Source organism: Nomascus leucogenys, chromosome 16 (genome assembly GCF_006542625.1).
Source record: "Nomascus leucogenys isolate Asia chromosome 16, Asia_NLE_v1, whole genome shotgun sequence".
Lineage (NCBI taxonomy): Eukaryota > Metazoa > Chordata > Mammalia > Primates > Hylobatidae > Nomascus > Nomascus leucogenys.
In genome coordinates this window covers 40,954,741-40,971,292 of record NC_044396.1, presented here as the reverse complement: position 1 = coordinate 40,971,292, position 16,552 = coordinate 40,954,741, and the positions used below count along the sequence as shown (strand labels likewise).

At 42.0% G+C, this 16,552-nt stretch overlaps 1 protein-coding gene across 6 annotated transcripts in view; it reads left to right on the top strand.

The window, feature by feature from the left end:
* ST18 (ST18 C2H2C-type zinc finger transcription factor) overlaps positions 1 to 16,552 on the top strand; it is a 110,430-nt gene that overhangs the window by 38,933 nt on the left and 54,945 nt on the right. For 4 of the 6 annotated variants that reach the window (XM_030794932.1, XM_030794929.1, XM_030794931.1 and 1 more), the window contains 4 exons: positions 1,403 to 1,593; positions 9,109 to 9,900; positions 14,681 to 14,815; positions 16,433 to 16,523. In XM_030794932.1, the coding sequence (XP_030650792.1) occupies positions 1,403 to 1,593; positions 9,109 to 9,900; positions 14,681 to 14,815; positions 16,433 to 16,523 (1,209 nt within the window). Of the gene's footprint in view, positions 1 to 1,402; positions 1,594 to 6,170; positions 6,187 to 9,108; positions 9,901 to 10,067; positions 10,123 to 14,680; positions 14,816 to 16,432; positions 16,524 to 16,552 lie in introns of those variants that run through there. The other 2 variants (XM_030794934.1, XM_030794933.1) reach the window with 2 other exon arrangements.

Below are 16,552 nucleotides of genomic sequence, written 5' to 3'. Positions count from 1 at the left end.
CTTATCACGGCGGTGTTTGCTCCCATGGTGATCTGGTTATATTCTATTTTGCTCCATATTCTGTACATGGTCACTTTACATTTAGGTTCATCAGAGAAGTTTTGTGAAAGCACATTGCTTGATTTAGAAACTACACTCTTCTTTTACCTTTCAGAGTGATTTTTAATTCTATACTTTTTGATCTTCTTAAAGACGTTTCCAGCTCTCTAATTATCTCTTCTTCCAGGATCTTTTTTCTTCTTTCTTAGAAGAAATGACACTTTTTCACCCGTTGGAAGTTTTTGAATCTGCTCTTCTAAAGCCAAGAGTTCTTGTGTGACTATAACCAAGTCATTTTCATGAATAGGCCACCATCTTTTGTGTTGATGTTTGTAAAATAATGGTTTAAGGCCTTTCTTTATTTAGTAATATTCCTGAGGATTTAGTCATCTTTTAGAGATGGAGTAAGTCATATCTTTTTACTCTGAGTCTAGGATTCTCTTCTCTGGATCTTTTCATCTAAAGCTCCACATTTTTCTTCAAAGTACATTTAATAAATATCTCTTATAGACTTGCAGTTGGCTAAATCCTCTGATTTTCATGGATCTTGCCAAGAGAATGTTTGTCTTAACTTCACACGTAGAGTGAGCTGCATTAATTCTGAGTGAGCTATATGTAGGAAATCTATTTTGAAAGGGCCACCCTCAAGAGCATTTCCAAATAAAACCATATGAGAACAGGAGTGAGGATAAACTGTTGTCCATTTTTGTGAAATCCAATCTTATTTCTCCTCCTTTTATTTGTTCTGTGTGCCAAGTGAGTGAGAATCAGAAGGCAGAATGCCATGTAGCATCTTTCTACTTTTTTTGTGTTTGATGACTGGAGATGGGAGACAGGATGTTCATAGCTAGCCCCCTTGCTCTGTGCTCCTTTCTTTTAAGTGAAAGTCCAAGATACATGACATTTCAAGTTTGAGCCACAACTGTGGCAGAGATAAGCAGTTTCAGTAGCAAACGACTATTTGAAAAACCTTGTGATTTATCCATACTGGACACATTTTTTTTGTATCTGGTGGTATATTTTTCACATTAGCTGTTTCTTAGGATTAGCAAACCAGTGCAAATCTTGTTTCATCCCTCCCTGGGTATTTAGTGTAGTGCCAAGCAAAGCACAGATTAACATATGCTTACTCAGGATTAAGGATGATTTAAAAAAAAAAAAAACTCTTCTGATAGGCAGTAAAATAGAATCCACACAGTTCAGCGGAGTCCACAGATGGGATGTTTTTGTTGGTGCCAATAACCAACCCTAAACCTCTAGTCCCAAGTTTCCAAAGGCTTTAGGTTAGACTTCATGAAAGCTAAATGCCAAACAGCAGTAAATGCTAGTTTACCATATTCTTAATTTTCCTCAATCACTACAGTGTTGCCTATGATTGCTCCACGGCAAAGAAGAGAAGAGCTGAAGATCAGGCTTTGGGGGTTCCAGTCAACAAAAGGAAATCCCTGCTAATGAAGCCCCGACACTACAGCCCAAACGCAGACTGCCAAGAAGACCGCAGTGACAGGACAGAGGACGATGGCCCCTTGGAAACACATGATCACTCTACCGCAGGTAGCAAGGAGGAGAGCCCAAATTTTACCTGCTCCCTGGCTCCAAGGACTCTGTGCTAATTCATGTAGAGTGTGTGGTTTGTATGGTTTGTATGGTTGTAAAAGTGTATTCAGATTTGGAAGCAAAATCAAACATTTATTTTACTTGACATTCATTTATTGATGACCCAGTTTTTAATCAGTAACTGTAGAGGGTCCATAAATAAGCAACAGAGAGTCTTGCCCTATCCGTTTTCAAAAGCAGATGATTGAACTATGTCTCTTTTTGAAGAAAATACGAGATACTAAGTCTTAGAGTTGAAGAGTACTTTTTCTTCCTAATAGGAAGGATTCCTGAAAGAATCCTTTAAATTCAAGGGCATATTTAAACTTTAAGACACCTTTGCAATGATCAAGTCATGCATAATGTTCATTAGTGATTATGATATATGTGTATATATTACAGTTAAAATTTTTTTTTAATTTTTTTTATCAACATGTATGGTTTTTACTCCAAAATATAATTGGTAATAACAACATGAACCAATGCAAGTGGTCTGTGGCCTTAATAATTTTAATATTTTTGAATAAATGCTTATAGCAATCAAGTATAGAAGCAACCTCAAGTTGGCAGACTGGAGTCTTCTTCAGAAGGGGACTGAAGGAAAATGATGTATTGTAGAAAAGATATCACTGTGCCCATTATTTCAAAAATAAGTTATTTAAGTTTCCCTTTAGGTGCACATTTTAGTTAATTGATTCGCTTCTTCACTTACTCATCAAACACCTTTTGTGTGCTAAGTGAAATGTAGTTACTATTTCAAAACTTTAGGATTTCTTTTTTTGCCGTTGAATGTTATTCACATTAGTTCCTGGTAGTCACATGCCTCTAGGAGTTGGAATATCACTTCTCACTTTGTGCATGAAGCAAAGCTGAGGGACATGCAAAAACTCTCAAAAATTATGGAAAACAATTAAGATCTAAAACTTGACTTAGTAGAAAATGAAACTAGGTGTATATTCTACTAAACATAATTTTTTTTCTGAATATGAATTTTAAAGGAATCAAAATATACTAAATAATTTGTTACTTAAAAATAAGTACCAATTATGCAAACAAAAGGCAATGAGATTCTTATGTAATAAATTTTAATGGCATGTAGAATTATAGTTAGCAATAAGAATTAATAGAAAAGATTTAAGGGCATACTTAAGAGTGAGCACAAATCTCAGTTGAGAATCATCCTAGATCCAGGAATATTGGCTTGAAAGTAGAGTTTGCAGTTCTGTGGTTAAAACAAAGTTGTATTCTGATTTGAAGGTATTTAAGTAAATTCTTTGGCTTTTCTGTATTTAGCATGTGATTTAAAGCCTCATAGCTCATCTGTAAATTATAATCACCCTTGACTTTTTCTTGTTTCCTTGAACTGATCAATTTTGTTTGTTTTGTTGTTGTTGTTGTTGTTGTTGTTGTTTTGGTGTTTTTGTTTTGTTTTGTTTTGTTTTTGATGGAGTCTCACTTTGTCGCCATTTTGTCGCCCAGGCTGGAGTGCAATGGTGGGATCTCAGCTCACTGCAACCTCCACCTCCCAGGTTCAAGCAATTCTCCTGCCTCAGCCTCCTGAGTAGCTGGGATTACAGCCACACCCAGCTAATTTTTGTATTTTTGGTAGAGACAGGGTTTCACTATGTTGGCTAAGCTGATCTTAAACTCCTGACCTGAAGTGATCTCCTGCCTCAGCCTCCCAAAGTGCTGGGATTACAGGTGTGAGCCACCGTGCCTGGCTCAGTTTTATTTGTTGATTCATGAAAATTTGCGGGTTGAATCTAGTATTAGGGAAAGTCTTTGAATCATTTGTGGTTAGACTTGCAGTATAATCCATCTAGCTAACATTAATTAGCCAAGTGTTTAAGAAAATGTGTGTGCTTTTGCATTAGCACATTCTTGTAAGTGTTGTGAAGACAGACTATATTTGGCTCACTGACTTGTCGCCTTCTATTGTAGTTTGTTGACCACTGTACATGTTTAATATGAACCAGGTGAATATATTGTCCAGATGTCCTCCAGTTAAACACACAGTTACAAGCACTGATGGACATCTATTTGCAGGTTCACAAAAATAGGTTAACTATTTTATATTTCATATTAGAACCACTAATAATAATAATGAATATGCTAAAATTACAGCAGTGGTGACTATTGTTTTTGAGTTCTTAATATATTCCAGACACGTGAATGATATTGATTAGTCCACATAATGCCACGAGTGTGTGTGATTATGGGCACAGCTTTACAGATGAAATCATTGGGGACCAAAGAGATTTGACGCTGAAGGTAATGGATCTTATAGGTGTTAGAAAGAAGATAATTAGGAAACAATTGGAAGGACAAGCAAAACAATTATTTCCCAGCTAACTATACTCTGTAATTCAGTTGTCCTCAAGCACTTACTACCTTCAGAATGCAGAATGGTCAAAGTTCCTACAATGTCAAATCATGAAGTCACAGTTTCCAGTAATGGCAGGCCCCATGCCTGGTCAAAAGAACAAAGATTCTAACTTGCCTTCAGCCCTCTGAATAAGTTACCCCCCACCCCGCTAGGAGGAAAGAGAGCTGAGTTAGTGCCCAAGTCAGCATAGGGCTTTTCATCCAGCCTCTCATGTACCCTAGTTACCCCAGGGTATTTACCTGGCCAGGTGTGTGCCCAATTATATCATCTGCAGCTGGGAAGCTGAGATGATGAGAGAAGGGATAGTGCTCAGGAAGAGACTGAGGTCAGGAGCTTGAATGCTAAAGTTTTATTCCACTTTATGGCACAGACTTGGCATCCATATCCTCAACCTGCTGTCTTTCAAAAAGATACAGGTTGCCATTAAGAGGATAGAAGAGAATGTGGACAAACCATGCAGTTACCTCTTCCTTCCTGAGGAGACAAGCTTGCAAAGTACTACCAGAAGGGAGGAAGAGTGATAAGCACAGGCTTTCCTGACACAGACAGGGTGAATGAGAGTCTCCGGAAGAAAGATTAACCAAGCCCAGGTGTGGGGTCCCCAGCAGCATAACCACAAGCTCATGGAGAAATGGGTCACAGTCATAGAAGTTCTAGGGGCTGGGAGGACACTTTTAACACATATGATCTTCCAACTAATAGCAAATAAGGGATAAACCACTCTGCTTTTGGAACTTTGAAAGATGAATTCATTCTTCCAAGGCTTTTATTCCCAGCAAAATGTACATATGCAAGAGGCCTGGAAAACCAATTTACCTATAAAAGTAACCTAGCTAGTTACAGAAACAGATCTGAAATCCAATTATAATAACATCCAGTGTTACTAAAGGAGACAAACTCAAAATATGTTGTGACTTTCAGAGGATGTTTTAAAGTTGTATCGTTGCGGAACAGCCAACATCTATGCCAGGATTCATTAGTATGTATCTGTAGGATTCCCAGAAAACTCCCAGTAGAGGTCTTGGTTTAAAGTAAATAAACAACTGTGAACTTGTATGTATCAGGCAGAAACATTTACTTTTTACTTTAGAAAAGCATCCCAGCTCCAGCCCCTGCTCCCTCCCCACACTGTGAATGCGCTCAGGATGGAGAAAACCCTGGACCAGTGAACAGTCTGCTCGCTGGCTGTAACCCTCTGGTTACGCCCTCCCAAGAGCTGACCCTAGAAATTTTCTGACCTATTAGAGTTTTATTGTTAAGAAAGTTGAGGTTGGATCCCTTTTAGTTTTTGTTTGGTTGTGTTGTTTATTTTATTTATAATTGATCATGATCGTTCTTCTCATTGAAAGTTACCTGACAGTTGGCGGGCGCGGTGGCTCACGCCTATAACCCAGCACTTTGGGAGGCCAAGGCGGGCAGATCATGAGGTCAGGAGTTCGAGACCAGCCTGACCAACATGCTGAAACCCCGTCTCTACTAAAAATACAAAAAAAATTAGCCGGGTGTGGTGGCGCTTGCCTGTAATCCCAGCTACTCAGGATGCTGAAGAAAGAGAATCACTTGTACCTGGGAGGCAGAGGTTGCAGTGAGCAGAGATTGAGCCACTGCACTCCAGCCTCGGCGACAGAGGGAGACTCCGTCTCAAAAAAAAAAAAAGTTAGCTGACTATTGCATTCTAGTATCTTCATATGAATTCACTCTCGAAAATATCCGAATTTGGGAAAATAATGAGCTACTAGTGTTCTTAGCTGTTTCTCCTAAGGGTCGCTGTGTTTCCAAAACACCAACCAGGACATATGGCCTTCCATGGCTGTGGGACCTGGAGTAGTATGTTTCAGAGGGCAGAGCATGGAGTGGGAGCCACGTAGCCCTGGTTATGTGTCTCAGTCTTGCACTGGCTGGCCATGTGGTCTCGAGCAAGCCCGGCGCTCTGTAGAATTGTAGTTTCCCTTCTGTGAACTGGAGTAGAAAATGCCTTTCTTGTGCTTATTGTGACAATTAAATGAAATAAACAGCTGAACACCATGCCAGGAACATAACAGTTTGTTGTCTTAGGACGGATCCTTGAACTATTCATCCAGTCATCAGATCATTGGATCTTCCTTGTTTTGAAGATGAGGACCCAGTCTCAGGCAACCAAGGGCCTGTTCAAGGTCACATAGCAGGTAGTGCCAGGCCAGCCACACCACCTCATACCCCTAGAGGTTTCTCCCTCCACATCGTACATCGTGCACTCACTCACAGTTTCCAAAGGCAGTTGGTGAACATGGCATAGTGTGCTGGGAGTGGGGATGAACTGAGTTGAGCCTTCTCAACAGTGGGACCCTGCCCGTCCTTGGGGGTCAATGTTAATAATTATCCCAGGTAAAAAATAAGCCCATCTTATTTATGATAAAGGTTGCATAGAATCCCTGCCATGACTACCTTCTAAGATAGTAGCTGGGGCAGGGGCAAGAGAGCCACCCTTGACTAGATACCTATTGGGTATTCCTGTGTGGCTTCCACAGGGTGCACAGGGTGATAACTATTGTCCTCAATGTGCCAACGGTGGTGCCAAGCACAGGCAGGTGACGCAGCCCCACCGAGCTTGCAAGAGAGGGCGCCAGGATCAGAACTCAAGTCTAGGTCCACCTGATGCTAACAACAGGGCTTTTTAGGTTGGTTCAGTGGCAGAGGCACAAAATAAGCCACCAGGCCCCCAGAGAAAATAAACACACACAGCCTGAGAAAACGAAGGCAACCCATTGCAAAGCTGGGAGAAACAAGCACCCCATCACAGATCCCTCAGCTTCCAAAGCAAACCCAACCTTTTTTCTTATGACTCCAGTGAAAGCCTGGGAGCGGGGTGGAATGTAAAAAGTTGGTTTGCAGATTTGCAGACCATCCCTAGAAACCCGTGTGTGCTGTGCAGGCACCTCTGTCGGTGGGGCTCCTCTTTTTCTGAGGAATAATTAATAAATATTTTCTTTTAGCATATAACAAACAGTTGAACCAAACAATTATGTAAACTGGAAATGACCCAAAATGCGAGCAGTTGGCAGCAGCACAGTGAAATGCATTGTCGTGCACATGTGCATTTTTGTCACTCCCGCCTCTCTGGTGATCTGCACTTAATAGGAATATTTTAAACTATGTAGCTAAGCAACAGAGGTAATTGTTGCTTTCTAGAGCTTTTGTTAGCACTCTAACACAGCCCAAATATGCATAATTAGGTATAATGTCTATAAATCATTATCGTACACATGTGGGTAGTTAAGTGGAGTGAGAGAATAGTTCAATGAATTGAGCATATTCACTGAAAATGCTTTTTATTTGTTTTCTGTAGTTCATAATACTTTAAAATTATCATAACCCTTTACACTTTCTCTTAATAGCCAACTGTGATATTGAGAAAAACTTCATTTGCATTTTAGACTATGTTTAATATATTATTTAAACCAGGAGTTCCTCTGATATGAATTCAGGAGAGGATAGGCCATCCTATCAAATATTATGTGCCTGTTTATCCAGCCTCTTTTCTAGGAACTAAAATGTTAAATTTTTCAGTTTATGTTGAATAGATCCCAACAAAAGACTGCACCCTATAATCAGCATTATTTACGGGGGCTAGTGTTGTGACTGAATTCTTTCCTTCATCCAAAAATGCTTTTAGTTACTATGGCAATATTTACTTGATCCTGGCAGTCCACTGTTGATTTAGGGAGATAATTACCAGAAAGGAAGATGATGGAGATGTATTTTTGAGTGTCCTTGTCAGAGACAATGTTTATAAAAAATTAAATGAGACCAAAAAGACACATTGTCTTCCGCACAGACACTCTCTCCCTCAGCGCTCACACCGGATGGCTGTGCTTTTCTTCCCTCCAAAGATGTTTATTAGCACAGAATGCACTGCTCTTGGTGTCTTTAACAGTCTTTAATGGGGCTTATTACTGGGTGCTTCCCATCCCCCCACCCTGCCTTTGAGACACAGAAACAGCCCTCCTATTTTTTGGATATCTGGGCACTGTTGCAGGCACTTCACAGCCTGGTGTGTGCTGAGCACACCCCACGTGCCTGGGCCTGGGCTGGAGTCACCTGTGAATCCACCCTCACTTGCTGTGTCTTGCACTGGGACAGGCTTGGGTAGGCTGATTGTTGTCTATACACTCCGTCACTCCAACCTGGCCACTCCCAGAGCAAGAGGGGGTGACACTGACAACAATGGCTGCCTGAGACAACAGCCACCACATAGACTGTCCTGGATGGACAGGCACGTGGGGATCCTCACGGGGTGCCTTCACATTCAGGACCCAAAGCAGCCTTGTACTGAGAACAGCTAGTTACCATTCAGCCCCTCCAATGCCTCACCTTGTCTCATTTCCTTCTTACACAAGTGCATGCAAGTAATGGACCAGAAAATGTGTTACTATTCAAGATACGATTTGATCATGCTAATTTCCCTGTTTGTGTTTCCTTCAATATGGAATTTTAGGGTGACAATTACAAAGGTAAACAGGAAGTCTTGAAAGCCTCAGAAAGATGTATTTTGTATCTTAGCTAACATTCCATTAAATCTGAAAGTATGTCTGAGAAAGACTAGAGAGTAGAGAACATAAACCAAATGGCTTTGAAAATGCATTGCCATGCTAACAGAAGAACTGATTAATATCTCCTTTACAACGTATACTTTTATATATATTTGATTTTCTTCTGGTTGGCTAAGAGTTGGAAATATAAGAAGTACAGTAACAATAATTTCACATTCAGTAAATACTATTATTGTTAAGTATCTGCTTCTTGTCTTGGTCAATACCCCAGAAGTACTTACCCCATAACATGTTGGAAATTATAATAGCTCATTTCTTTTAACACAGTTCTTAGAATATTAAGGTCTAAGTTTTCTCTTAGGATATATGTTTTTCTCACCAATGTTTATAAAATTAATAGAGATGATATATTACACATATTATGTATATGTGTACATATATGTATGTGTATGTACATATGTATGTGAATGCATACGTTTATATACATATAACTTGTTGCAATTGTCCTAAACTATATTTTGTTCTTGCTCTTCAAATATTGGTTTTCTTCTTCCATAGAGGAAATCATGATAAAACCTATGGATGAAAGTCTTCTTTCAACTGCACAAGAAAACTCCAGTAGGAAGGAAGACAGATACTCTTGTTATCAAGAGCTCGTGGTCAAGTCTTTAATGCACTTGGGGAAATTTGAAAAAAATGTATCTGTTCAGACTATAAGTGAAAACTTAAATGACAGTGGCATCCAGTCTTTAAAAGCAGAGAGTGATGAAGCAGACGAGTGCTTTCTGATTCATTCTGATGATGGAAGAGACAAGATTGATGATTCTCATCCACCCTTCTGCTCCTCTGATGACAATGAAAGTAACTCTGAAAGTGCAGAAAATGGCTGGGACAGTGGCTCCAACTTCTCAGAGGAAACCAAACCACCTAGAGTCCCAAAGTATGTTTTAACAGATCATAAAAAAGACCTATTGGAAGTTCCTGAAATAAAAACTGAAGGTGACAAATTTATCCCTTGTGAGAACAGGTGTGATTCTGAAACAGAAAGGAAAGACCCACAGAATGCTCTCGCAGAACTCCCAGATGGCAATGCCCAGCCCTCATTCCCTGACGTTGAGGAGGAAGATAGTGAGAGCCTGGCAGTAATGACGGAAGAGTGTAGTGACCTGGAAAAGGCCAAGGGGAACTTAAGTTTGCTGGAGCAGGCAATTGCTCTGCAGGCTGAGCGAGGTTGTGTTTTCCATAACACCTACAAAGAGCTGGATAGGTTCCTGCTGGAGCACCTAGCAGGGGAAAGGAGGCAAACCAAAGTTATCGACATGGGTGGAAGACAAATCTTTAACAATAAACGTAAGACACATTTTTGCATTTATTTTAGGAATAAAAGTGCTTTAGGGTTTGAAAAAAAAGTCAGATTTGATTTTTTTTTCAGGTAGCTTTTCAACAGTTTAATGCAACTTAAAAATCAATTTATAATTATAAAATAAACAATTTCTTTATTTTCCCCCACTCTCTAGATTATCCTCCAATCAAGCTGTGTTAGTTTTGGAGTATTTTCACACATGAAAAAAGGTTCATTGAATCTATTTCTTTTAATTTAACTGTTTTTTAAAAATGCATGATACCTTTAGAAATAACTTTATTTGACATTATTGGAAGTACATCAGTATTTACTGGATATTAAATCAATTCCAGAAACTTAATTTTTCTTTCCCACCCTCATTCTTGGATTATCTAACTTGCTAGCCAGGTAGGATGCTCTGGTCCTTTTTGGGATAAACCTGGATGTTAATGCGTTTATGAGCGTACACTTTCACTGGCTCTCTGACTCGGGGCTCATACATCTCTGGGACAAACTTGAATGAGAGAGTAGGTGTGCTTTGAGGAGGCTTTAGAACTGTTCTTCAGGCCTTGAGAAAAGTGTGTTCCTGCTTCCCTGGAGCATTCCCCCTGCTCTTTCTCCGCGGAGTCTTGCACCAGATGAGCCTGATGCTAGTTCTAGCAGTTTTATGGAGCTTCCCAAGAGCAGTCCTTAGTGCCTGGAATGCTTGTTTAAGATGAGTATTTTCAGATCCCATCATCATCAGTGCTCCAGAATTTGCATTTTTTTCTCTAAGTTTCTGGGTGATTCGTGGTCTCTCTGAAACCTGAGAGCCACGAAATTAGGGAGAGGAGTACCTTAGAAAAAATCAGGGCAGTGGACCCAAGGAGCTTACAAGAATAACATGTTAGTGTGGTTGAGAAGTTCTGATTGCTGAGTTATCCAGAAACAAATTGTACATTTTGTCATTTTAAATCCATTTTAGCACTCACCTGTAATCTTGACAAATAATGTCTTACATCTCAGAGCTGAGGAAACAAAAAAGGATAAAATGGTGTCATGTAGTGATGAGCAAGATAATGCCATGCAAACATCCTGCAAGGGTTGGAGTAGGGACAGAATATTAATGACTAGCCTTGGTTCAGGGCAGGACACTGTATCTAGCTCTGTGCACTCCCACTAATGTGCAACTTATTGTATTTAAGTTTTTAAGTAAACTACAAAATCAGAAAAAAAAATGAAATTTACTCAAAATTCCCCAAATCCACAATTTCTGATATACTATATTTTATTGATCCTAAGAGATATCATTTCTCCATTTTGATTGATTGATTGATTGATTGATTTTTGAGTTTCGCTCTGTTACCCAGGCTGGAGTGCAGTGGCGCCATCTCGGCTCACTGCAAGCTCCGCCTCCCAGGTTCCATTCTCCTGCCTCAGCCTCCTGAGTAGCTGGGATTACAGGTGCTCACCACCACAACCAGCTAATTTTTGTATTTTCAGGAGAGATGGGGTTTCCCCATGTTGGCCAGGCTGGTCTCAAACATGATCCACCCACCTCGGCCTCCCAAAGTGCTGGGATTACAGGCGTGATCATTTTTCCATTTTACCATCTCTGAACTCAGAGGAGTATGCAATAGTTTAATTACCAATCATTTTTTTCTTTCTAAGTAGCACACAAAATGATGACTTCTTTTGTTTTGTTAAACAATTGATGATAACTTACAGGCAATGAAGCCTAGTATTTAGAGAAAATTATTTAAGCCACATCTTAAAGTATTTGATGATCCTTTGGATAATTTTATAGAGCTTTTAAAACTTCTTTTTTTTTGTTTTCAAAAATTCAGGGCATATAATTTGTGTTTGTAAACATTTGGGCCAGTTGGAGGCTTACCGAATTCCTACTAGGGCTGGATGAGTCAGCGGTATATCCTAGTGCCTGAGGCATGGGGGCAGCCTCTGCAAGATCAAGACCAGGCAGGCTAGTCAGGAAAACAGGTGAAGAAGGTGAAGGCCACATTGAAGAAGAGCCATAGGCTTAGTCTAGAGGAGGCCTGCAGAGTCCAAACTGAGTATTCCCTTTCCTATTCCTTGTTCCCGATGTGGGATCCAATGGCAAAAGAAGGATGTTTTTTCTCTCTGACATGCACTCCATGCTGTTAAGTCAATGCTCATCCCAACTGACAGCCATATTCTCCAAAATGCCAGCCTAACCTCCCAGACACCTTGCCAATGCAACTTCACTGTTAAGGAGAAAACTCAAGAGTTTTAAAATCTCATTTTACCCCAGCTTTCAGATGAGTCAGCAATTCTAAAATTAGTTTGGTTAGACTCTTGCCACTAAGCATTTAGTGAGATTTAGGTTGCAATGTAAGTACAGTCGCCATGTCATTGACTGTCCTGCCTATGAAACGGGGAACACTATGAACCATTACATGAGTACATCGGGTGTGAATGAGGACAGTCCCAGGGAAACCAAGGTGTAACATCACCAGAGTATAAGGTCACCCTCATTATGCAACATTGTACAAAGAAAATAGAGGAAGAGCCAAGCCTGAGAGTCGCCCCAAGCTCAAGCTCTGGCTTCTTATCATGCAGACAGGTTCTGCCCTCCAGAGCATTTCCCTGCATCTTTGTTCCGCCCAGCAGAGGAGGGACTTGCAGACAAAGGGGCATGGTGGACTGTCAGTGGGCTGCACCTGGGCAGGAGCCAGGCTGCCTTATCTCTAGCACCCTCTCTGGCTTCCTGCAGACAAACAGTGTGGCGAGGAGGGGAAGTGTGCGACGCCAATCCTTTCAATGTGGTTTAGAAACGTGACCTTACCTGGGCAAGGTCCAAGAGAGGAAGAGCATTGAAATACACATTATTGCTCTTCTCCTGTTTTTCTAACTTACTCCCCTATGGTGTCAGCCCCCCTCAGTTCCCCTAATCAGACTTTAAGAATTTGGACCTAGCGGTCTACAGATTTCACATCAACTTGAAATTTGGCACTATTTTTGGATTAAATAAAACATATATCCGCAAATCATAGAGCATCGCAAAACTCTTAATTTGTCTATTACGAAATGCAGACAGAATAGTGTCGACACTGGCACATTTAAGTCCTGTGTTTCCTTAACGTAAATGCCCGCTGCTGGCCGCAGCCCCATCATCTGGCTGTTCCTTGCTCATTTAAGACTTCCTGCCTTGTCTTCTGACCTCCCTGACCCTCAGCACAGAACGACTCGAAGGATCCTTGGCTCTTCTCCTTCTGCTGAATTCATGCTCCCATATAATTGCATTACATACAACCTGCTGTGCCCCATCTGCCCAGGACTGTTTATCATCCAGCAACTGGGGTGCCATGGTATGGCAGAGGCACGTCTGCTCTCACGATACAGCACCCCGGAAATATCTGTCACATCCCGTGACAGTGGCCAGACTTCGTGCCCCGTTGCACAGGAGCACACGAGGCTCCTCACCCTTGCACGCAGGCCCCGTGTTCCATCCTCAGCATCTTCTCGGGCAGGACCACACTGCCTGTTTCCGCTCTTAGCATCTAGTGTGCTCATTATTCCTGAGGCCTCACGTCGCAGACCCCGGTAGCCTCCTTTCCTCCTGCATTGCACCTCTGTGAGGGCTCCTGTGCATCTTCTCATGCTCTTTCTTCTCCGTGCCCCAAGTGCCGTGGGACAGGCTCTCCCCATGGTTGGTGTTATTCCCAGCACAATTTAGGGGGGCAGTTTGGGCTCTAAGAGTGCATCTCTGTTTCAACTCTATCTGCCATCTCAGTCATGAATGTGAACGTTTCTGAAGAAGGCCTCATCTGTGTTAGTTCTAAGCTCACCAGTATTCACGTTTGGTCCTTATTTATTGCATATATTTATATAACCTTTTAAGTTGTGGCAAAGTGTGTGCCAGAAAATCAAACCCCAAGCTTGTCTGGAGCCTCACCCTCCCCAGGCTCCCAGAAAATGCGTGAGCAGGTGTCCCTTGCCATGCCTGGCTGCTCCTGTGGGCCCCACCCACGCTGGTGTTCCTGGGGGTGCTCTCTGGACCGCTGCTCAGTGGCCTGCATTCTTTGCACTTCTATTTTCTGTAAGTCTCCTGCAAGAACATTTCCCTTCAAAGTCTTCCTGCTGCCTCAGTTTTTGGATTCTGCATTTAGAGTGAGATCAGCAGCTTCTTCCCCGTACTCACTGCATGCTGATCCCAAGTGGCAACCCGTGGGGGTGTTGGAATCTCAAGACCGTGAATCACTAGCACTGGACAGACAGGACACAAGCCAGTGTCCTTGCCCTGTCCAACTCTGCCAGCTGCTCTGGAAGGAGCAGGTTCTGCTCTCCACCCCCAAGCCCAAGGACCTGCAGGGCCAAGGCCGGACAGGTCTTTCTCAGATATGGTGGTTTCTTTGTTTTTGTCATTTTGAGTCTGGCTTTTTCTAGACTTTCAATAAGAAATGGTTTTGGTTTAAATAAATTCTTTCTCACTATTTTTTCTTTTAGGGAGCCTGTTCATCCCCTAGCACAGGGTTGATTTTTCATAATGAGGCTCTAACTACAATATGTGACATGACAACTTAAAACCATCTCTGTATTTTAACACTCCTTTGCCCTGTGTCAGCCTTTACTTAGGAAACCAAGAAAATTGAAAACGTGTTTTCTGTTTCCACAGGTCTTAGTTGAGGGTCTTATTCAAGGCAATGTGAGAAGAATGTTTATAACAGTAAAACTGAATAAAGTGAGAATGTCACCCTGCAAGGCCATTCTATTGAATGGGAAGAAAAGCAAGAATAACCAAATGCATTTCTCAATTTAATTTCTCCATAGATTCACCAAGGCCTGAAAAGAGGGAGACCAAGTGCCCGATCCCTGGGTGTGATGGCACGGGACATGTGACGGGGCTCTATCCCCACCACCGCAGCCTTTCGGGGTGCCCCCACAAAGTACGGGTTCCCCTGGAAAGTGAGTACCACTTGTCCCTCAAAGCTTCTGCTTATGCACACCAGATCGTCAAGATGTTATCCTCTTTGTCTCCCAATTTGGAATTAGGAATGGAAACAAACTTTTTTAAACTATGTCAAGCCAATTCCATCTAGCTGTGGGTTTAAAAATATAGTGTATTTATAGAAAATTCAAGGTGCAAGAAAGCCAACAGATCAAGAGACAATTGCCATAGGAAAGACAGCTAGTTCCTCACAGTGCCCAGAGTAAGGGCCAGGCCACAGCACAGAGGGCCACACAGGAAAGCACCAGGGAATTCAGGGGTAGAGGGAGTGCAGACAGTGGGCCAGAGTCTTTATGGTGGTTTCTGATGGGGCAGGGTAAGCAGCCTTAGGACTGGCCAGTTTGACTGATTTCAGCAGGCTCGGGGGCATAGGGGCTGTCCCTAGTTGTCTGGTACCTGCCTCTGGAGTGATCAGAGCAGAAGAACGGTGCCCCAGAGGGTGAGCGCCCAGTAAAGGAGGTAGTTGGGCTGTGGGTTCCAGATTGGCTGGATTGCATTTTTAAAGTGTGCTTGTGGGAAAGTTGTTCATTCTGTCTGGGAATTGACTAGCCTGGGAGGGGCAGTCTCTCCAGAGTTAGCAAGGCCCCAGATGTTAAATCACCAGAATACAAAAATAAGTCATGGTTATGAAACTGTGACTACACAGTTCTGTTTCACCTGGAGGCATGGATTCCTTAAGCTCAGGACCAGTCAGCATTGACGCATCACAAAGCAGTCACCATTATCCTCCTGGCCTCCTCTCGCAGTGGGAACATACTCCTTGGTGTTGTCTCAGGACATCCTGCAGCAGTGGAGGGCCCTGAGTAGGAGCGAGCCTTGGCCCCCTCTCCACCCTCAGCCCCGCGGTGAGCTATCCACTGACAGTGAAGCAGAGGGCTGCCACCTTCTGCATTGTACATTATCGACCTGTTACATCTTCCACTTTGTGAGCCTACTTACTGAGACATCTTTTGGGCCAAAACAAATTGCAAAAATGGAAGTGCTCAACATCACTCTTCTCAAAAGTGAGATTTTGCAAGTCACTAAGTCTAATCAGCTCAGTGCTGTCCTGCCAGATTAGCAGTTCCTCAGACTGGTTCTCCGGCTCTTCGGTCAACCATACTTTTCTCCCAGTAACCAAATGGCTGTGGGGTGTGGGGAGTAGGGGGTGGATGGACAAAGAATCAAAATAATATCAGTTAGAAAATAAAGAAGACCATACGCAGAACTTCAAACTGCAGGGAAAAGATAGAACTATATGACAAATGGTGTGCTCCATCCATCCCCCACGGAAAATCACATTCATGTGAAGGGAAGGTTACAAGCTTTTCAGTTTACGTTAAATATAAGCGGAATCATCTCACTGAAGTCTAGTGTAAACATAACGTGGAGTTTAGAGAAATTAAAACTTGATCAAGCTTGCTGGATTTAATTTCTGAAGTTCTTCCATGCTCACTTGTTTGTGTCTGAATAGAGAGAGCATGGTGGATGCTGGAACTAAAGTCATTTAAATGCAAAGTTGAGAGATACATGTGTTACTGTGCTTTGTATTTATGGTAAAGTATCCTTTCCTTTATGTGTTGTTTTGTGCTTAGTTCTTGCCATGCATGAAAATGTGCTCAAGTGTCCCACGCCAGGATGCACAGGAAGGGGTCATGTGAACAGCAACCGCAACACCCACAGGAGGTAATTCTCATTAGACGATAATCATTTTG